General features: G+C 40.0%; 1 protein-coding gene across 1 annotated transcript in view; it reads right to left on the reverse strand.

Annotated features, from left to right (window-relative positions):
* Positions 1-770: 770 nt before the first annotated feature.
* The window catches only part of MIF4GD (MIF4G domain containing), a 43,145-nt gene continuing 20,023 nt past the window's right edge, over positions 771-23,892 (reverse strand). The window contains exons 4-6 of the mRNA XM_089654913.1: positions 12,156-12,311; positions 7,920-8,012; positions 771-3,937 (exon numbers count right to left, since the gene is read on the reverse strand). Coding sequence (XP_089511039.1) covers positions 3,710-3,937; positions 7,920-8,012; positions 12,156-12,311 — 477 coding nt within the window. The 3' untranslated portion in view covers positions 771-3,709. The remainder of the gene's footprint in view (positions 3,938-7,919; positions 8,013-12,155; positions 12,312-23,892) is intronic.

Below are 23,892 nucleotides of genomic sequence, written 5' to 3' on the forward strand. Positions count from 1 at the left end.
TTGCATTTCTTCATTTGCAAATAATCGCTCCAACAGTTGTTTCCTTCTCACCAAAATTCTTTTTGATCGTCTTGTAGCCCTTTCCAGCCTTGTACAGGTCTACAATCTTGTCCCTGATGTCCTTTGACAGCTCTTGCCCATGGTGGTGAAGTTTGAATGGAAGAAATATTTTGTGGACAGGTGCCTTTTATACACAATTTTTATCGTTCGGTCACCTTCTTAAATTGACAGGACTAATCTGTGTACCACATGAGCACAGCCAGTCTGTGGGAGCCAGAATTATTGTTGTTCTGTAGGGTATCAAATACTTATTTTACTCACTGAACTGCAACTTAATTTACAACATTTGAATCGTGTTTTTTTCTGGATTTTTGGTTGATATTCTGTCTCTATCATTTAAAATACACCTATGATAAAAATTATAGACCCTTCATTTCTTTGTAAGTGGGCAAACGTACAAAATCTGCAGGGGATCAAATACTTATTTCCCCCACTGTACAGTGCTGTCTGCCTATGTAATCTTTCATTAATAACTATACCTGAAAATATCTATGTGCCTGCTCCCATCCAGATTCTCATAGCCATGTCACGGCCATCTGTCAAGAATGTATACAAGAAACCTGCATACCTCACATGGAACAAATATTATGTACAAGTGAAACTCAACCCACTATTCTCTATGGCAGTGCAAAACTTCACAGGTGGCCAGGACGTACATGTAAAAACTGCATGGAAGTGGGCAGGCCATGGGGACAGCAAAAGCCAACTAATCAGCATCTAAGGTTTGATTTATTTATACCTTTGATTACAGAGGGAGCCATTAATGATTTTAACTTAAAGAGCAGGTTTCTTAAAAGCATAACGTACATCATAATTTTGTGCAGTTTTCAAAAACCCACTTTAAAAATGAACCTATACTGAATATTGCTGGAATGCTTTAAATACACCCACCTAACAAGAAAATTGTTATTGCTTAGGTAGTTTCAGTCTAACCATGCTGTGTTCACCCCTTTAGGGGAAGGGGTGGGTCATCTTGAGAATCTACATTGCTGCAATGCTGCATATTCACACCATACAAAGTAAACAAGCACTCAGTAAATGCGGTTTTAACCACCTGTCGGTCTTGTTAGACAGCAATTAAGCTCTAAGCTCCCCTCACTTACATTGCCAATGATCCCTCACTGCTGCATTTCTTGAAAGTTAAAACTTACCTGGGTAAGCAATCTTGTCTCAGCCCCACGACAGCAGTCTTCAAGCTTTACATTATAGAACGCAGGATCCCTTAACTGAAGAACTAGCGGTTTTGCTCTGGCAAAACAGCTCTGGCAGTGAGGAAGCCCAAATAGCGTAAAACAGGGGTCTCCAAACTCCAAACCCTCCAGGTGTTGAGGAACTGCAAGTCCTATGAGGCCTTGCAAGCCTCAGACAGTCACAGGCAGGACCCCCAGATTCAGAGGCATGATGGGGCTTATAGTACTTCAACAGCTGGAGGGACATAGTTTGGAGACCCCTGGCATAAAGGAAAACCTTTACCAAAAATACAGACACAGTCACTGCTGAAAATACTAGTTACCATTTCTGGCTTCCATACTTTATCAGCATGCAAAATCAGAACTCTCAAGGCTGATAATGGTTCTGGGCAAATGACTCTAATTACTGAAGTAATTAAGTCAGTATAGCATCCAAGCAACTAGTGTTTTCAGACAGAGGTCTGAGGTTTCTTTTAATATGTCTGCTACACATAGACTGACACTGTTAAAGTGGTTGAAAACCCTTATATATACACCCTGTGAAGTGACTAGTCTCAGATGATACGCAGAGATTAAACAAATCCTTCTACATAAGTTGTACCTTTTTATCTGTAAGCTGCCTCCTCTTAGTGCAACCTCTTAAAACACACAGATCAAAGGCTATTTATCAGCTCCAGCAACCAGAGATATCGGATGTCACACTATGCACAGCATAGAGAGGAGAGGTGCATGTAATCTGAGACTCAGGAAATGACACACCCTCCTCTACACAGTCTTAGAGAAACATGCACAGCTGAGGCTATCAATCACCTGTGGAGTGCTGAAGCATGTGCTATCCCTCTCCAGACAGCAGAGGGAAGAGAGAGTAGACAGAAATCACACTAGGTGCTTTGAATTGAGGCTAGTACACCCTACAGAGGGTTATGCTCTGTTCATTTTTCATTTCAGAGGTTTACAACCACTTTAAGGAAACCTTTACAAAGGACAGGGTTTCTTTCATTATGGTACATTCAAGAATTCAAGTTAACGTGAACAACAACATTACTACCAGAGAAGTCAGTAATATAAAAGCACGTCACAAAATAAAAATACCCGTGAAAGAAAACTCAGACCAAAGCAATTATTATCCAAATTCTGGGCTACATACCCTAGTATGGACACTAGCCAAGGACAAGACATAATTAAGTTAAATAGTATCACCTTAAAACTACCAAAGTTATAGGGCCTGGTACCTAGCATGGCAGCCTCTAGCTCAAGCTTCTCACCCTGGCATTTTGCTTTATGCCAGATTGCATGTGGATTTAGCCCACAAATACAATTTCCATTTTTTTTTCACCAAAAATGTTTTGCTTGTATTCTTGATAAAATTACCTTGATAAAATTATTTTCTTATAGACCTATACCTTATCTTAAAACAGAATGGTCAATATAAATTGTGCTGAACTGTTTAAAATGCACTGCTACTGAAGACCTGTTCTGCGTCAGCCAGGAGACTGGGATCTGGTCTTATGTCATGCAGGTTCCCAGCACCAAACATCTATTCTTACACAGAGATTGCCTCCCCACTTCGAATGTAGATTAGGGGTGGACACCGTAAAGGGCCATTAGCAGCCATGGAAATTAAACAATGCAACTGGCCTCATATGTACCCATCTATTCATTGCAGATTATACTATTGCTCTAAAAACAAGGCAATGGCTAAGCATGATAAAAAGGCCTAAAGGCTGGTTTACACGTGCCACCCAAGTGGAAGTAGTTAAAAACAGACTGTTGGGACACAGTTTTACTGCTCTGCTTAACTCAACACAATGGTCGAAGGGGACTGTACACATGCCATGCTCGTGATGGTTTACTTCATGACAAAAAAATTGTACCGCTTTTCATTCAAGTGAATCGGGCCGTGCCACAGCCAGTGATTCTGAGTTTAAACAGATTAGGAGATGGCATATCACCTCCCAGCCTCCTCTACTGATCATGTTTCAGAAAGGCAGCAAGGGCTGCTGGTAGTGTAAACAAACCCTTAGGGTAGATTCACACCAGGTGTGCTGGGCAGATATTCCAGCGCAGTAGCACCAGAGCCGTACAGCAAGATAAGGCAAAATTCCTCAACCCCTACCTGGCCGGCAACCCATACTTTTTTCAGCTGAGCATGAGGCAATCGACCGCCTCGTGGCAGCCAAGTGAGCAGTGCAGTGTGTCAAAATCAGCAGATCAGCACTGCAGTCATCCTGCTGCATCCAACTGCACACCAGCCACTGTATTGGAACACATCAGGTGTGAATAGACCCATAAAGTCAAACAATTACTGCAAGAGATCAAGCACCTATCAGGAAAGTTTTTGTGCTTAATCTACTCCTTCAAATGAGAATAAAATGATTGCTGAGTGTATTGGCTCCCCTGGCAGGAAACAGGTTATCCTAAACAATGGTCCTTTCATTAAAATCAACTTCATGTCCATGTCAATCGGACATTTCACTGTAATAATACTTATGTGCAGCATCTGTCATTTTCCATCCAGCTGCCCGATACTCAATCATCTCAAGCAAAAGAAGTTGAGCCAATGATCCCAGTCCATTTTGAAGTAGGAAACTATCCCTTAAGATGGAAAAAAGCTCATCCATTCTCTGTGCATTCATCTTCTCCAGTTGTTCCCCAACACGATGTAACTGCAGAACTAGACAGTCCACCTGTGAGCAAAGCAAAGGTTAGTTATTCAGTCCACTGTATAATATTAACTGACTGCATATAAACCCACCCAGCATCTCTCTTTTTTTTTTCAAGAAATAACCACGGGCTACCAGCTAAAGTAGGTTGGAAACGGTTTTGTCAGTACAGAATTCACACAAAATACAATTAAATGCTAGTATATGGCCCCAAAAAAAAAAAAAAAAGATAGGATCTAGGCCTTACTGAATTAGGAATAACATGTTGCCCTTTTTCACTTAAAAAGGTGAAGTTTGTGATTGCCAAAACTTATATATTTTATAATTTTATATTTTTATATATATATATATATATATATATATATATATACATATATATATATATACACACACACGCATATATACATACACACACGTACACACACAGTTGTGTTCAAAATAATAGCAGTGTGTTTAAAACAGTGAGCAAAGTTAAAAAACCTTACAATGGCTTTTATTTCCATACACGCAAATGCATTGGGAACACTACACAGTCTATTCCAAACCAAAACATGAAGAAAAATGATTCAAATTTGTTATAGCTTTACAGGAAGTGAAGAAATAAAAAAAAGTTTTATACATTTACTGTATAAACTGAAAAATGCTTGAAGATTTAGCTTTCCTATGAAACACTGGATATTTAGTTGTATAGTCACCATTTCCGAGAACTGGTTTACATCTGTGTTACATGGAGTCAACCAACTTCTGGCACCTGTGAACAGGTATTCCAGCCTAGGATGATTGGACTACATTGCACAATTCCTCTACATTTCTTGGTTTTACCTCAGAAACAGCATTTTTTATGTCAACCCACAAGTTTTCTATTGGATTAAAAGCCTGGGAATTGGGCTGGCCACTCCAGAATGTTTATCTTGTTGGTCTGGAACCAAGATGCTGCTCACTTACCGGTGTGTTTGGGGTAGCTGTCTTTTTGAATCACCTATTTCAAGGGAATTTCCTCTTCAGCATAAGGCAGCATGACCTCTTCAAGTATTTTGATGTGTTCAAGCTGATCCATGATCCCTGGTATGCGATAAATAGGCCCAACACCGTAGTATGAGAAACATCCCCATATCATGATGCTTGCACCACCATGCTTCACTGTCTTCACAATGTACTGTGGCTTGAATTCAGTGTTTGGGAGTTGCCTGACAAACAGTCTGCGGCCTCAAGACCCAATAAAGAACAATCTTGCTTTCAACAGTCCACAAAATGTTGTGCCATTTCTCTTTAGGCCAATTAATGTGTTCATTGTAGCCTCTTCAGCGCATCATTTTTTTCAACAATAGGACTTTGCGGGGGCTTCTTGCACGGAGCTTGGCTTCACATAGGTGTCTTCTAATTGTTACAATATTACAGGTAACTTTAGACCTTTTTTGATCACCCTGGAGCTGATCATTGGCCATTTTGACTATTCTTTGATCCATTTGAATGGTAGTTTTCCATTTTCTTCCACATCTTTCTGGTTTTGTTTTGCCATTTTAAGGCATTTGAGATCATTTTAGCTTTATCAGTTTCTGCACTTCTTTCCCCTCTTCAATCAACTTTTTAATCAAAGTACGCTGTTATGACAAATGTCCGGTATGACCCATTTTACTCAGATTTTTAGAGAGAAATGCACTATACCCAGCTTGTACAATATTTGCTGCCTTCTTCCTTAAAGTGGAACTTCACTCCCTCAATCAACGTTGACTATTTCTAATATATAATCTAATCTAATGCTGCTAGCATTAGTAAATAGATAAGAAAGTATATAATACTTAATTGTTTTAACCTTTTTTTTTTTGCATTCCTTCATTTACGTCCTGGTTTCCATGCCTGAGCAAATGATGTCATAAATCCCAGGAGTCTTCAGGAGGGGAGGAAGGGTTCTAAGCTCAGCCAATACCTGAGCTAAGAACAGATGAATTCCAGGAAGTAAATGCTACATGAATTATCTGCCCTTGCCACTGCCAGAAATGCCAGGAGGTGTTTTTTAAAATGACTTCTCAGCAAAATAAAGCATGGAGACATGGATGGATGGAGGCGTTTGTTTTGAATATTAAAAATGAATTATATAGCATTTTTGGTTTGTGGTACTCAGATGCAGTACAGTTCCACTTTAAAGGATAAGGTCACCTTTTGGACAAAGATAATAAAATGCACACTTTTTTTGCAGGTAAAAAAATGTGCATTTATTATTTTTGCCCAAAGGAGCCTGTAAAGCTTTGCACAAGCGATCAGTAGATCGCTGATGCCATGCAGACCTGTCAGAATATATCTGCTTGCCGTACGGGATGTACGAGCAAGCAGATATACTGACAGGAAGCTTCAATGAACTACCACGGCGCTTCACAGTGCCGTGGTAGTTCATTGAAAACTACAAGCCCACAGCAACTAAGGCTGTGGGACTTGTAGGCACTCAGTTTTCAAATCTGACAGATAGTACCTAGAAGTTTCCCTATACTATCTGTCAGAGGGAGGGGGAGCGGTGGGCGCAGCTGTGACTATGGGAACATGTTACATGTTCCACCATAAAAATGGGTGGATAATGCAACATGTTCCAAAGGTGAATTTATCCTTTAAATAAGGGCCACCTATTTGACGCGTTTTTTCACAGACTGAATGACGTCACTAATTGAACTCCACGCTGCTATTATTCTGAACACGCCCCTTTCAATTAATGATTCAATTACACAGAATCAACAGCATGAATGTCATGAATGTTGGGTCTTCTGAATATTGTTTTTTCTATTACTCTACTACACCTACTAGTAAATTATTTGCCATGTAGAAATATAATTTATACCAAAAACAGTGATTGATCTGGTTAGTGATGTTGGACTGCTATTATTTTGAATATATCTGTATATATACAAACACATACACACTCACCTCTATGCTGCAATATCTGCGTGATGCTGCAACTGTCCCATGTTGGCTCTAAGACTGAGATCACATGACAGCTGATCACTCATAGCATAGAGCAATGACTGTCAGACGCTGCTCTGTTCCTCCAGTGCTTACTGGAACATTAGGCAAAGGAGGGGTGGGCTCAGCTGGCTCTGGCTCTCAGCCACAAGCGGAGAATCAGTTGGCTGGGTGGATCCCAACATATACTGTTATATCTTCCCAGAACCTGGAGAGGCTCCAACACGTCAGCTGCCAGCAGACTATAGCCCACTGTCGGCTGATTCTGAGTCACAGGAGAGCAAAATAAGTGCACTCCTGTGATCTACAAAAATGCAATGTCCTAATTGGGTCTTACTGACCAATAGACAGATGGAAACAAAACACTAATTTCCCCGCCAGTGTTACTAGTGCTATGCAGAGCATACAAAGCAATGTGCAGGAGTTGACAGGGGAGAGATCTGTATTGTTTACATACAGGTCTCTTCCCTGTCAGTGATACTCAGCGATCGCCAGGTGCCGGCGGGGAATCACCGTCCGGGACCCAGTAATCAATAGCTGAGGACGACAATGGCGGCGCAGGTAAGGTGCGCGCACCCCCTACCCGGAAATGCAAAATCACGTATATAGAAGTGATTTTGTGCAGCCCTGCCGCCCTGTAGCAATATTTCTGCTATAGGGCGTCGGGAAAGTGGTTAATATACATTTATTGGGATTTTTTTTTTTTACCAAAGACATGTAGCAGATGATTTGGCCTAAACTTATGAAGAAATCTGACTGTATTTGATATGTTTTAGAACAGAAAGTAAAGAATATATATATTTTTTAATGTTCTGTCTTTTTTTGTTTATATAGAAAAAAAATATAAACCCAGAGGTGATCAAATACCACCAAAAGAAAGCTCTATTTGTGTGAAAAAATTATAAAAATCTAATTTGGGTAAAGTGTTGCAAGTGCCAGTTAAAGTAGCACAGTGATGAATAGCAAAAAATAGACTGGTAGACTGGTCACGAAGGAGTTAAAACCTTCCAGAAGTCAACTGGTTGAATAAATCAGCAATGGCTATTTATGTCTGTACCTCTTCCTCTCTCTGTAGACTCTCAGGTTGTGCTAACTCGAAAAGGCAGTCATACACAGGATTAACCAGGGCCAACATCGGCACATTGTTGACCTAAAGGGAAACAAATTCTGAATTTTGGAACTCTCTCAATATTTTTTATAGTACATTTTTTTCTTAAAAAAAAAAGAAAACATTGGAATAAAGATATAACCCAAGGAGTTGTGTGCATTTTATTGAAGTGCCTGATACATGCTCTACTTTTTGACCAGTTTTCTCCAAAAGACGATAGTATGGCTTTCTTTTTTTCCCCAGTTACACTTACGTAGGTGGATGCAGCATCGGTATGATGCTGCATCGGTTCCCTGTTGGCTCTAAATGTGAGAACTCAGCGATCATGTGACCGCCGAGTTCTCACAGCCGCTCTGTGCACCGCTGCCTTCTCTGCCCCCCCTCCCCCCCGGTGCTCACTGGAGTGCTTGGCTGTGGAGGGGGAGGGGGAGGGAGCGGTTGGTTCAGGCTCTCAGTGGCTTGTTGAGAGCATGAGCCATGTGCCCCTCCAGACTCTGGGGTGGATTCTGACTTTAAAGTTGGAATCGTTCCCCAGCCTGGACCGGCTGAGTGACTTCAGCCAACAGCAGGCTTCAGCTGAAAACGGGTCACAGGAGTGCAGTTTGCTCTGCACTCCTGTGATCCACAGCAGAAGAACAGCCAAAAGAGCTTTGGCTGTATCTCTCCTTCAAGGTTTCAATTAAAATGTGAACAAAGATTCTGATACCTCCTGTAGCAATATGGAAAGACCTCTCTCTATACCCAGAATACTTCATAGCACCTGTGCTAGTATTTTATTTTTTTTACATTGGCATAGTGAACTAATATCTGACCTTTCAGGTGGTAAACAAGATACAAATTGAAAATCAAACTCAATGCCATTTTAAAGAATATCTAAAGCCAAACCTTTGTTTTTCCCCACTTTGTTTAAAGTAGGAAAGTGTAAAAAAAAACCCTATTATTTTATTTTTGCCATTTGTGTCTGATTGGGAAGATTTCACTTCTTTTCTTGTCCTATAGAGTCAACAGGAAGTGAGAGGAAATGACTCCAAAGTGGAGGAATCCCTCTTTAGACAGCTGCCACAGGAACAAGTTTCCCCATTTGAAGACTTCCCCTCTATTGCTATTTTAGCTTCTCCTCTTCCTTCAGCCCCCTGTGTCATTGGGAAAATACGGAAATATTCCCATTTTAGGGAGTTGTTACAGGAACCGGATTTTTCCCTCACCTCTTGCACCAGTGACAACCATAAAATTTTGAATTGCAGAGGAGTGAATCTCCCCAGAAAGGACACAGATAACAATAAAAACCTAGTAAGGGTTAAAAGAGATACTAAAGGCTTAACTTTTTTTCCTAACAATAACAAACATGTCTATACTTACCAGCTGTGTGCAGTGGTTTTGAACAGAGTAGCCCATATCCTCCTCTTCTTGGGTCCCCCACAGGATCTCCTAGCCCCTCCCTCCTGTCGGGTGCCCTCACAGCAAGCAGCTTGCTATGGGGGCACCTGCTGCTCCGTGTGTCCACTCACACATGGAGCCGCGTCTCGACCCTGCCTCTTCTCTCTTCTCATTGGCTCACTAGCTGTGATGGTCTCAGCCAATGAGGAGAGGCAGTCCCAGGACAGCCATGACTCCAGTGCCCATCGCTGGATCTAGAGGGGGCTAACGTGAGTATTAGAGGGGGCTGGGGGAGCTGCTGCACAGAGGTTTTTTACCTTCATGCATAAAATGCATGAAGGTAAAAAAAAACCTTGAGCCTTTACTATCACTTTAAGTCTTCCCCATGTAACTCAAAGAAAAATAGGATAAATTCATTTTTTTTTAATTTATGGCAATGAAGGATTCTTAACTTCCTGCGCCCAAGCTTAACATGTGCAAAGTACAATTCTGGCATCAACCTGGTCAGGCCAATCATGTTCAAAGATCCTGAACCCAGAAGAAGAAGAAGCCAGTAGGTGTCACATCAGTGGGAGGGATGTTGAGTATAGTTCAGCATTAAGATTTTAACTATATGTGTCAGTTAAAGTATATGTAAACCCAGCATTTCATATTTCTGATATGTGCCTGCTGTACTATGTACTTCCGCGTGTTCCTTCCAGTTCCTCCGCTTTCCTATCAAAAACTGGCCACATTAAACAGGAAAGCACAGTGTGGTCAGTTCTCTAGCTATGCTGGAAACTCAGCCTGCTCTCCTCAAATAGTCAAATTTGTCCTTACACCCCACCGTTTCTATTTTAAACTGAATGGGTTGTTTTACAATGGGAGGGTTTACAATCACCTTAACCAAAAATATTATGCATCTCCCTCTACAACAGCACACAGATCCTCAATGTAAACTGCTTAATTCCTTTTTTTTTTTTTTTTTTTTTTTATATTGCAAAAGATGATAAAGAGGAGAAGAAGCTTTTTAACCCCCTTTTCTCCACAATATATATATACACATACACATACATACACACACTTCCTCATTACAGCTGATAGCCATCAAAACACAGCTCTTGTTGACAGCTTTAGACCTCACTAATAATAGGGAAGCAATCAAAAGTTGTGATCACATACAAGCTGAATATTCCATTCAGAGAAATTGTATGAGTTTGCAGAGGCAACTGCAGTCTCTGATCACAGTGTGCTTGTTTAATACTGTGATTGTTGGATACAACTACAGTATTAAAAAACGAATACATTAAAAAAGTTTTAAAAAGTTGTAATAGATATACAGCAGGATTTCTCTTAAAAGTGTTTAAGAAATGTGATCCTTATATGTCCTTAAATTTAAAAATTATTTGTATGCAAATGAATCAGAGATTTATAGTCAAGTTCACCAATGCTACTAAATGTGGCCTGGATATTTAAGGCTTCAATTACATTTGGTCATGAAAGGTTAAAGGTGGACCAACAGTCAAATGTCAATATAAAGTTGTTAGCTGGTATGGATAAATAGATTATCAGATAATCCGGCCATAGGCAGATTGAAATTCAGCATGTTCACCAGGAATTGGCCAAATTTTGATCCATCTATGGGCAATGCTGGTTGTACTGAAGCCGATCTATTGATCCAGTTCAGTACAACCAGCCTGTCGGGCTTTTTTTTTTGTATGATCACTGCTGCTGGCTATAGAGGACAGCAGTGATCCTTGTATTCTGACAGCAGGGAAACCTCCCGCTGTCAGAGAACAATAGCGCAGTTGAAGGATTCACCCACAAACAGTCATTGAATTGAGCGATTTTCTTAAGGGCAGTCATACGTTATGCAGTTTTCTTTCCTTCAACCACAGGTTGAAGGAAAGAAAACTGCATAATGTATAGCCCCGTTTACCTTTCCTAATTATGACATCCCTATTGAATACAGGAAGGAAGGGCAAAGTTCATAACCTTCAGCAGAAATCGTGTGACCAAAATGCCTTAGCATTTGTTCATGTGATCAGCACTAAAGCAAGCCTGGAGCCATATTTTTTCCAAGTAAAAAGCTTAGATTACAGAAAGGTGGAGCCAGAATTTACGGATACTTTGGTGCAATGGCGGTAACAACTTTCAGGCAGGACACAGCAAGTTTTTTTGTAAAACTGATTACAAAACCTGTTAAAGGTGATGTTAAAAAATTAAAGAATAAAGTAGAGACATTCAGAGGATAGTACAGTAAGAAAGGACAGATGCTAAACCAGGAGTAGAAAGATAATGAAATTATGTAATGAAATAATTTATATTTAACTCCATGGTTCACATCTAAAGATTCCATTTTTAAAGATCCAGGTCCTGTCACTTGTATACAGGCCTAGAATTAGTTACTCGCCTCATAGATGTCTATGCAAATTACACCAACAACCAGAATGGTGCAGAGGAACATGAAGGGGTCAACATGTACTGGCAAGATACAAATTCCTGGATCAAAATGTAAGTGAAATGTGCCTAACTACACAATTCTAACCCTGACCTGATAGTCTTTAATTTTCCTACGATTAAGACACTTTCAGGTAGCACATTAACAAAATTATGCTTCTGCAATACCTGGTTTCCTAACAAGTACATGTAGGAATCCCAAACAATCAAGGTTGATGATGTTTTGTAGGATCTTCCTTTAAGGCAAAATGGAACTATATTTACTATATGTTTTGCTTCCCTCTAAGTAACCTGAAATTGTTTGAATACCCTAATTGCTCAACTTTCAGATCCATTAAATTACATAGTAGATACACTTATCAAACTTACCCTCAGATAGTCAAAGACATTGCAGATAAAGCTGACATAGCACACCCATTCTTGCACAGATCGTGCTCTCATCTCCTCTCGATTCCGATATTCACTCTGCAGTCTGTTTAGGAGTGCACTGCGGAAGACACTTCGGCCTGTTTGTTTGCTCTCTGCCTGATGAAGGGAAAAGCACAAAGCTATAGTATCAGTGAACTTAGAAGCAATAATCTTTATTTACAGGTAAAAATAACCATATATTATAACGGGTACCATCATTTCTGGTAACAACCATTATATTATCGATATAATCAAGAACAAGAAGTAAAAAGTAAAAGCATACACATTTTTGGGGCATAGCATGCTACCAGTCATGTCCCTGGTGACAATTTGTCAGCAACAGGATCACTATACATAAATACTTAGCGGTTTCCATGCGTTACTCCCTTGCTGGTTAGATAAGCAAGGTATCACTCCATCAGCGCATGTCCTGTCTCTGAAGACTCGATATGTTGAGTAGGTTAAGTGGGCTGAAGCACTGGGCGCTACCTTAATAAATGCACCAATGGGCACCTTTTCAATAGTCCTGCTACCATTAGTTGTACCGCTGAAGGAGTGAACACTGAGGGACTAAAGTTATTTGACAGGTCGGGTGTCACACATCCACTTTTGCAAAGCCGCCTGACCCTCATTACATAGTTAGTCTGGTTGAAAAAAAAGACAGGTCCATCTAGTTCAATTAATAAAATGAAAAAAAAAATACAATACTACATACACAATCCTACACCCACAGTTGATCCACAGGAAGGCAAAAAAAAAAAACCCAGCAGCACATTAACAAATTTGCTCCAGCAGGGGAAAAATTCCTTCCTGATACCCCAAGAGGCAATTAGATATTAGCACCCGCTGTCTGGATTTGGGAGTATCTGAGGCCTTGCCCTGACACTTTGGGCCTTCAGTTGTAACATGCCTGCATAGACACATCTAAAGCGACAATCCCACTGCTATGGATGACCGAGGCCAATATTCTCCTAATGGTTCCAAGGGAGTCTACTCTGAAGGCACCTATGCCTGTAGTCTGGAATACCCTGTAGGTATAGGATCTACATGATCGATGTCTTCCTCAGCTCTGTTAGGTGAGACCAAGTCCCATACCTTGCTGCCGGAGGCCTCTACTACAGCCGCACAAGACTTTGTGGACAGATTTAATCAATACTGACCAAAAAAAGGGTCTAAGGGTGTTCCAGCACCATCCTCTACAAAGTCTACCTTTGACCTGAACAGACTGTTTTTGGGGCACTGCAATCACATCTGAATTACAATTTACTTCAGCCTTTAATGATGTAGTATGCACTAACCTGCATTTGGAGGATCAGTTTGCTGCCCCCAGTCTTCGATCTTTAAGAGCTCCTACAACTGAAAAGTCCTTCCCATTATACCTGCTCTTTGAGGTGGAGGGTGGGTCTTCCTTTAAGGACTCTACTGACAGGATGTTACTGACAATCCCTCCATAAATGTTAGTTTGCTCTGGCAGGTTCTATCCTTTGTCCTGTACTGGCTGTGACCTTAATTTGTCAAACCATGGCACAATAGATTAGGTCCATCAAAAAGGATCACTCAACTACCAGGTAGATGCCTTCCTAACTGAGCACATGGAACAGATGTTTGGAGCCTAACCCTTCTATTGATCCAATTCCTATACATATGTGGAAAGCATTCTGGAATGGCAACATCTGACTTGCTTGGCCTTCGAGGGATGTCATTCATTTGGTTCTACACTTGAAATCATCATCAAGGTGCCATGGGAGGCCAAAGTGTACTCCTACATGCAACGTTGGACATTTAGGAAGAGGTCAGCTGTGTCCCATCCTTCTCCATCTACTTCTGCTGTAGATGTCTCCAGGTTCTCAGAGCCTGACTCTCAGACAGACTCTCATAAGGTTTAAAGTCAGAAAGCAGCTAAGCCCTCTGAAAAACCTTTGACATGAAGCTGTGCCCCCACTTCTACAAATGGGGGGCTAATTGTGAACCAGGACTGCAGAGAGCACCCCTTCAGACTCCCAGGCCAATCCTTTGCCTCTGGAACCCCCTTCAGCTGCACCCGCCTATCTCCTTTTTGCTACTGCACAGATTAACACACCTTTTCCAGGCCATCACTCTTTCCCTCAGGAAAATATCATTTTCGAGATATAAAAAGCCCTTAATGGTACATGATAACCCTTAGCATCTCTACTGTCCAGAGGGAACCTCTGACCTACTAGGCTGCCAGGGATCGGCCCTGACTGGTCACTATCTGGATATGAACCTGGATCCTCATAGTCACCATTGGACACTGAAGCCACATTCTTACTTCTGAGAGCACTCCCTCCTGTGTTCAGTCTAGTGACTTTTCCTTCATTCCTCATTGTGGGACGCCCAGACGCACTCCTGCTAAGAAAGTCAACTTCATGGATTCCTGTAGTCAGCATCGTTACAAACAGCCTACTACCTGCAGGAGCTGGCTGGATTTCATATATTCAGTACTGGGGAATGTCACTTGGGACTAGGTTGACCCTATCTAAATGGAGAACCATTATCCTTGGGGCTACTTTAAAAACAGGTGGTTCCTTCTTCATTAAGGGTTCCCAGCTTATGCAGGTTTCTTTGTTCAGATTTTGTCTGACACCATCTAGGTGCTGCTGTGCCTTCACCACAGAGTGGTGGGAGTCCTACCATCAGGGAAGTAGACTGATTCCTGCGCTGGACTAGAATGAGTCTCAGCCTTGCTCGCTCTGATTACCTTCAACAAGTCCTTAGTACTTGGTTCCGCTAATCTGCTAGCTTCTGGACATAAAGGACATGTTCACATACCTAGGTGCATGCCTCAGATCTTATGGGGCAGGTGGAGATAATCTCTGGAGGGCCCTGGCCTTCCCTGTACTGTTAGCAGGTAGTATACACTAGTCTCCTGCTGCAGGTATCCCTGACCTCTGTCATGATTACTTTTTGTCCGTCAAACTAGGGATAGCTATTTTTTCTTTGGCTAACCTGCAGCCCCTTGAAGAAGGTGCTTTGGATGTCTTCACTTGTTCTGCCTAAAGGCTCTTAGTGCTACCATTTATATTTTGGACCCTTGCTCCTTGGCTATTGAAGCCTGGCTTGATGTTTTAGATTCAAGTTAGTACATGCTAGTGAGCTGTGCTTGGTTCATTTTGCATGTCTGAGGTTTACAACCACTTTAACAGAATTAAAAAATGGTTTACAAATTAAAAAAAAAAAAGCCAAAGCAACGTAAATAAAAAATTATAGAAACACTCCCAACTCCCCTTGCACACGAATGCAAACGCATACGTAGGGGGCCCATGTATATGTAAACAATTGAGCAACACATATTGGGTATCACCACACATATCAGAGTTCATCATTTCTGGTTAACTTTAAACTGATGATCTGTAAGGCCTTTAAAAGGATCACCATATGATAATCTGGGTACTGTAATTCACCATTTCGTGGATGCATGAAATTTTTAGGCTTAACATATCTGATACCTATTTTATTGTATTTTTGCTGAAAATAAAAAGCTGTGCAACAAAAAAACTGCAACTACCATATTTTTATTCTTCAGGGCCTCTGTGTTCATAAAATGTATAATGTTCTGGACAAAGGATTTAAGTAATTTAATAGCCAGAAATGCACATTTAAATTTGCTCCAGAGGTAAAATGGTTACATGGTTCAAGAGAGGATTTTGTTTTCATCATTTTCTAATAGTCTTAAATAGACACTTTGCCCCAAGGTAACAAATGTATAAGTTAGGTGACCATTGTACAGTTGTGTTCAAAATAATAGCAGTGTGTTGACAAAAGTGAATAAAGCTCAAAATCTTTTTAATAGCTTTTATTTCCATACACACAAATGCATTGGGGACACTACACATTCTATTCCAAATCAAAACATGAAGAAAAATAATATATCATATTTGTGTTGTTCCTCTAAAAAAATTGAAGAAAACTGAATATTAGACTGTTCAAAAAATAGCAGTGTTTGTATTCTTCTTTACAAACTCAATCATTCACTATATAAACTGAAAAATGTTTGAAGATTTTGCTTTCCTTTGAATCACTTAATGAATATTTAGTTGTATAGGCACCGTTTCTGAGAACTGCTGTACATCTGTGTTGCATGGAGTCAACCAACTTCTGGCACCTGTGAACAGGTATTCCAGCCCAGGAGGATTGGACTACATTCTACAGTTCTTCTCTATTTCTTGGTTTTGCCTCAGAAACTGCATTTTTGATGTCACCCCACAAGTTTTCTATTGGATTAAGATCCGGGGATTGGGCTGGCCACTCCATAACGTCAATCTTGTTGGTCTGGAACCAAGATGTTGCACGTTTACTGGTGTGTTTGGGGTCGTTGTCTTGTTGGAACACCCATTTCTAGGGCATTTCCTTTTCAGCATAAGGCAGCATGACCTCTTCAAGTATTCTGATGTATTCAAACTGAGCCATGATCCCTGGTATGCGATAAATAGGCCCAACACCGTAGTATGAGAAACATCCCCATATCATGATGCTTGCGCAACCACGCTTCACTGTCTTTACAGTGTACTGTGGCTTGAATTCAGTGTTTGGGGGTCGTCTGACAAACTGTCTCCGGCCACTAGACCCAAAAAGAACAATCTTACTTTCATCAGGCCACAAAATGTTGCGCCATTTCTCTTTAGGCCAGTCAATGTGCTCTTTGGCAAATTGTAACCTCTTCAACACGTCTTTTTTTCAACAGTGGGACTTTGCGGGGGCTTCTTGCAGATAGCTTGGCTTCACATAGGCGTCTTCTAATTGTAACAGTACTCACAGGTAACTTTAGACCTTCTTTGATCTTCCTGGAGCTGATTGTTGAGTCCTTACCATTTTGGCTATTCTGCTATCCATTCCAATGGTAGTTTTTTGCTTTCTTCCAAGTCTTTCAGGTTTTGGTTGCCATTTTAAAGCATTTGCGATCATTTTAGCTGAGCAGCCTATCATTTTCTGCACTTCTTTATATGTTTTCCCCTCTCCAATCAACTTTTTTATCAAGGTACGCTGTTCTTCTGAACAATGTCTGGAACGACCCATGTTCCTCAGAATTTCAGAGAGAAATGCACTGTAACCAGCATGTACAACATTTGCTGCCTTTCTTCCTTAAATAAGGGCAATAATTGCCACCTGTTTTTCAAAGAATGAATGACTTCACTAACAGAACTCTACACTGCTATTATTTTGAACATGTCCCTTTCAATTAATGATTCAATTACACAGAATCAGCAGCATGCATGTTATGACTGTTGGGTCTGTTGGATTTCTATTACTCTACTACACCTGCTAGTAAATTATTTGCCATGTAGAAATATCATTTTTACCAAAAACAGTGATTGATCAGGTTAGTGATGTCTGACTGCTATTATTTTGAACACAACTGTATATGAACACATCCTTAGGTCTTAATGCAACTCTGTTGTTGCACTAAAGATCAAAAGCAGCTTCCCACAAAATATGGCACAGTATACTCACCTCTCCAATGGTCTTTGTCTTCTATGTCTTCAACATTGTTTTAACTAGTTCCAGCACTGCAGTAAGACTCTTTAGAATTTGACACTTCCAGAAGTGTCAGATGCCTGTACCCCCTGTTGCATGCTGTAGTTCCATCCTCCAAACCCTACAGTGAAGGAAATAAGTATTTGATCTCCTGCTAATTTTGAATGTTTGCCCAGTCACAAAGAAATGATCAGTCTGAAAAACAAATGGTAGGTGTATTGTAGCACTGAGAGACAGAATAGCAACCAAAAATTCAAAAGAAATGCATGTCTAACAAATTATGCACTGATTTGCATGTTCATGAGGAAAAGATATATTTGATCCCTTTCACAAAGCATGACTTAGTACTTGGTGGCAAATCCCTTGTTGGCAATCACAGTGGTCACACATTTCCTGTAGTTGGCCACCAGGTTTGCACACATCTCAGGAGGGATTTTGGCCCACTCCTCTTGGCAGATCCTCTCCAAGTCATTAAGGTTTAGTGGCTAACGTTTGGCAACTCAAACTTTCAGCTCCCTCCAGAGATTTTCAATCGGATTAAGGTCTGGAGACTGGCTAGACCACTCCAGGACCTTATTGTGCTTCTTTTTGAGCCACTCCTTTGTTGCCTTGGCCATGTGTTTTGGGTCATTGTCATGCTGGAACACCCATCCACAACCCATTTTCAATGCCCTGGCTGAGGGAAGAAGGTTCTCACCCAAGATTTGATGGTACATTGCCCCGTCCATCGTCCCTTTGATGTGGTGCAGTTTTCCTGTCCCCTTAACAGAAAAACAACCCCAAAGCAGAATGTTTCCACCACCATGTTTGACAGTTGGGATGGCGTTCTTGGGGTCATAGGCAGCATTTCTCCTCCTCCAAACACAGTGGAGTCTATGCCAAAGAGTTCGATTTTGGTCTCATCCGACTACAATACTTTCAACCAGTCCTCCTCTGCATCATTCAGATGTTCAGTGGGAAACTTCAGGAGGGGCCTGGACATGTGCTTTCTTGAGCAGAGGGACCCTGCGAGCACTGCAGGATTTCAATCCTTGTCGGCGTAGAGTGTTACCAATTTTTTTCTTGGTGACTGTGGTCCCAGCTGTCTGGAGATCATGGACAAGATCTTCACGTGTAGTTCTGGGATGATTCCTCTTTGTTCTCATGATCATTGACATTCCACGAGGTGAGATCTTGCATGGTGCACCAGACCTAGGGAGACTGACAGTTGTTTTGTGTTTCTTCCATTTGTGAATGATTGCACCAACTGTTGTCACCTTCTCACCAAGCTGCTTGGCAATAGTTTGGTAGCCCAGTCCAGCCTTGTGTAGGTCTACAATCTTGTCCCTGACATCCTTGGACAGCTCTTTAGTCTTTGCCATGGTGGAGAGTTTGGAATCTGGTTGTTTGATTGTTCTTGTGGACAGGTGTCTTTTATACAACAAAATGAGATTAGCAGCACTCCCTTTAAGAGACTGCTTCTAATCTCAGCTTGTTACCTGTATGAAAGACACCTGGTAGCCAGAAATCCTGCTGAATGATAGGGGATCAAATACTTATTTCCCTCATGAACATGTAAATCAGTGCATAATTAGTTAGACATGCATTTCTTTTGAATTTTTTGTTGCTATTCTGTCTTTCAGTGTTACCATACACCTACCATTCGATTTTTAGACTGATCATTTCTTTGTGAATGGGCAAAATATTCAAAATCAGCAGGGGATCAAATACTTATTTCCTTCACTGTACATTACAATAGGATAAAGTAGTAACATGGGCATCAAAAGAAGGTACCAGTACAAAGCCAGAGACATGGGCATCCAACACTCCTTAAAGTGTCAAATGTCAAAGAGGCTTCCTGAGGCGGTTGCTCTGGAATGGAATAGGAGACACAGGCCATTGGAAAGGGGAGTATACGGTGTCTTCTTTTGCAAGGAGCCATTACTGACAGATCATTAGTTTAACAGCAGAATTGATTTAATGACAAATATACAATGAATAATATTTTCTTTAAAACAAACATGAGGTTATGTTTACGACCTATGACAAATGTAAAATTACATTTTAGATATAGAGAAAGCTCTGGTCAGTCTCCACTTGGATGAGGCTACTACCTAATAAACTGGATGCCACTCACGAGATTAAAAGAAGCATTATTAATTAAAAGCTACTATGCTAGATGCATAATTAAAATGCAGACATGAAACTCATGGTGCTCTAATATGCAGATTCTGATTCTAAAAGGAAAATCAGGTGCTGGCCCCACACTCTGTATCCTAACACATATTCTAACTGGGTCATCACCAAGCAGACTCACAAACAAATAGAAATAAGCGACAAGAGTTGGAGCAAATTTTCTGCTTCATCAGGAAAATTCAAGATGTGCAAATGAAAACACCCTGATGCTTTATTTAGTAGTTGTTTTTTTAGCTAGTGACAGTTGCAAATAAATCTAAATCATATAAGAGAATTATATAAGAGAAATATTTGAATTTCATAGCCAACATCTGCTTCAAAAAATCTGCCTGACTGTGATCCAGTGGTTTCAGTGCTTGCTGCTTCTGACCCAAACTGGTATGTTGATGGTTTCTCACTTCACTGGCTGCATATCTGTACTGTATCACAAGCAACCAGGAAACTTGGATTTCTAGAAGTAGACATTTAAGCTCACTTATTTCTCCAATCACAGTTAAAACATTTAAAAGAAAAGCAAGGAGTTGGGCTTTAAACTGAAAGTCTAGTTCCACATTTGTGTAGTTCTACTGCCTCAGCAGACTTCCTCTATTTTCCAATATCCCTTTTCTATCTGGCTAAGTGATGTCATGGGTCGTGTATTTTTGGTTTTGAATTTTTATCTGAAATGCATTGAGTGGATCATCTGCCGGGATGCTGTAACTTTTCATTTTGAGATATTTTATTTGTATATTATTTTATCCTAGACAATTCCATTTTTACATTACTGGGTCCTCCTGATAGGGAAAAGGCTTGCATACACAAAACAAAATGGTAATCAACCTTTAGACCCATTTGCTTCTTTGCTTTTACATATTGACTGCTAATAAATTAGACCATCTTTTACAATAATTAAAAAAAATACAAACGGTATAGTATTTCCCAGAATTTCCTTTCATATATACAGGGGTTAGACAAAAAAATAGAAAACGCTACATGATTGCAGGTGTGAAAGTGTGATGTGTTGCGTGTTGAAATCAAAAGTGATGCAACATTCTTATGCTTCCAGTGCTGAGACACCTAGCCAACAGATGGGAAGCCTCACTTTCATCATTCGCTGCGTGTGCTGTTAGTAATACAGAGTCATGTCATAGCTAACAGAGCTCCAAAGAGGTCAAATTGTTGGTGTCCGCTCAGCTGGTGCCTCTGTGACTGAAGTTGCCAATTTATTTGCCCTAGCGCGAGGTACAGTATAAAAAATTATGACGGCATATACAGTTTCCAGGAAATTGTCATCTAATAAACATAAGCGCCGTCAACTGAATAAAAGAGACAAAAGGACATTGTGCAGGATTGTGCTCCAAAATAAGAAAACAACTAGCTGCTACAGTGACGGCAGAGCTCAGTCTCATCACACAACAGAAGAATAAGAATGTTACATCACTTATGCTTTCTTTTTTTTATATTTAAATGTTTTATTAAATTTAAAACATTTCAAAATTTGTACAAACCATAAACAAATAAACATATAAAACTACCACAGTTTTGATTGTCAAATATCTAATTGTTATCCAGAAATCCTTAACATTTCCCCTCCCCCCCTTACCACCCAACCACATAACCCCCCAAAATCTCCGCTCTGCATCTTTCCCACTCCTACTGGAGATCCCAATTCAAAAATATATCCATATTATTGCTCTATTACACTCTCATATACTCTAGGATTAATTCTGACTCCTTAAAATCCTCCCACCTTTTCCACTTGGCACAAAAACTCTCCATCTTATCTTCACTCATATGGTAAAGTTCTTCTAATCCATATATCTGGTCCATCCTATTTATCCAATCCTTTATTTTTGGTACCTCCTGTTTCTTCCAAAACTTGGGTATCAATCCCTTCACTGCATTAAGATAATACAATAAACCATATTTTTTATATTTCTTACCCGATAGCTTAGTACCATGAAATAGACAAGTCTCTGGGTCTTTTTGAATATCAACCTCCGTTATTTTCTGGATCATATCTACTATTTGCCCCCAATACTCTTGAATTTTAGGACACTCCCACCAAATGTGATACATTGTACCTCTATCCCCACATCCACGCCAACATAAAGGTGAGTTATCTCCATTCAATCTATGTGCTACACTCGGTGTAATATACCATCTTGCCAAACATTTATAATTTATCTCTACCTCCTTCATATTTACATTATTGTGTATTAAACTATATATTTTCTTTTGCTTTTCCATATCCATCATTAATCCTATATCCCTTTCCCGCTTCTCTATAAATGGTGGACTTGTATCTGTGATTATTATAGTGAGAATCTTATATATTTTTGATATCCCGTGTCTCCCATCTCCCCTTGTGTTAAATAAGTGCTGAAAAGGGTTCCAATCCTCTCTTGTTCTCAATGGCCTTGGAAGCTTCCCTACAAAAAGTGTTTCAACTGAGAATAACGCCACTCGTCAATATTTCCGTCTTTTTTTCCAAATCCTTAAGTGAATCTATTTCCTCCCCCACCATTACATCTCTCAACCGTACATCTTCCTTCTTTATCCACTTCCCAGCAACCCAGAGGAAAATAATCTGTGGACCATAAGGGCATTAAAAATGAATTATATTCCCACCCTTTTTGTTTATGTAAAACATCCCATTCTCTTAACACATTCAGTGTGAAAAAACTTGTGCTATCTGCTAATCCTCGGAATTGTGAGGGTATCCATACAATTCTACTAAGGGTTGTGTTACATAGTGTGTTTTCTATTTTTACCCAACTTTTCCCATGTGAATTATGTGTTCAATCGAAAATTCTTGTCAGTATTACCGAGTTATAGTGCCTTTTTAAGTCTGGAACTCCCAGTCCACCTTTCTCTTTATTCCTACTTAAGATTTCATAACTTATTCTAGTTTTTTTTTTCCTCCAAATAAATCTTAAAATTTTTTTAATGATTCTAAAATATGTTGCTGGTATTTTGATTGGTATCATTTGGAATCTATATAGAATTTTTGGAACAATTACCATTTTTATTATATTTATACGACCTATTCATGATAGAGTTCCCCCACCTAGTTTTCTTAGTTCATCCTTAATCTAATTTAATAATGGTATATAATTTGATCTATATAAATTCTTAGAAGATACAATTAATTTTATACCTAGATATTTTAATTCTTTTTCTCTCCATACAAAGGGAAATGCCTCCTGTAATATATTTTTCTCGCTGTTTAAAAGATTTATATTTAAAATCTCCGTTTTAGTTGGGTTAATTTTTAAGTTTGACATCTCTCCATATTCCCTCAATGATTTCATTAAGTTTGGTAATGTTATCCTTGGGTTTCCCACGTAGAACAACATATCATCTGCTACTTTATGCTCTATCTGTCCTATCCTGATCCCTTTTATATAATATTCCTTATTGTAGGCAGCAAAGATTCCAGAGACAACATACAACAGTGGAGACAAAGGACATTCCTGTCTAGTTCCATTCCGCATTCCAAAGCTCTCCGACAATTCCCCATTAACCATGACTGCTGCAGAGAGTTGACTATATCATTTCCTTATCCATTCTCTTATTCTGGGTCCCATCCCCAATATTTCCAGCGTATCCAACATATAACCCCAATCCACTCTATCAAATGCATCTATCGAGAGGACCACTGCCAGGATTTTCTCTCTCCTACTTTTTTGTATGAGAAACAAAGATTTTAATCCATTGTCTCTACCCTCTCTTCCTGGAATGAAACCTACCTGATCCATATGTGTCCATTCTGGCATCAAGTCTTTAAACCTATTTGCCAGATGTTTTGCATATAGTTTGGTATCTGTGTTCAACAAGGAAATTGGTCTATAGCTTGCACATTGAGTGTCATCCGTACCTTCCTTATGTATAAGGACTACAAAGGCTTGTAAAGATTCCCTCCTCATTTCCATCTCGCCTCCCAATGCATTCATATATGTCCTCAATTTGGGTACTAATAATTCCTTATATTTTTTATAATATCTCACAGTATACCCATCAGGTCCAGGACTTTTCCCTGCTAAAGTAC

The sequence above is a fragment of the Staurois parvus genome, unplaced genomic scaffold (genome assembly GCF_062004578.1).
Source record: "Staurois parvus isolate SC_StPar_1 unplaced genomic scaffold, SC_StPar_1.0 ptg000813l, whole genome shotgun sequence".
NCBI classification, from domain to species: domain Eukaryota; kingdom Metazoa; phylum Chordata; class Amphibia; order Anura; family Ranidae; genus Staurois; species Staurois parvus.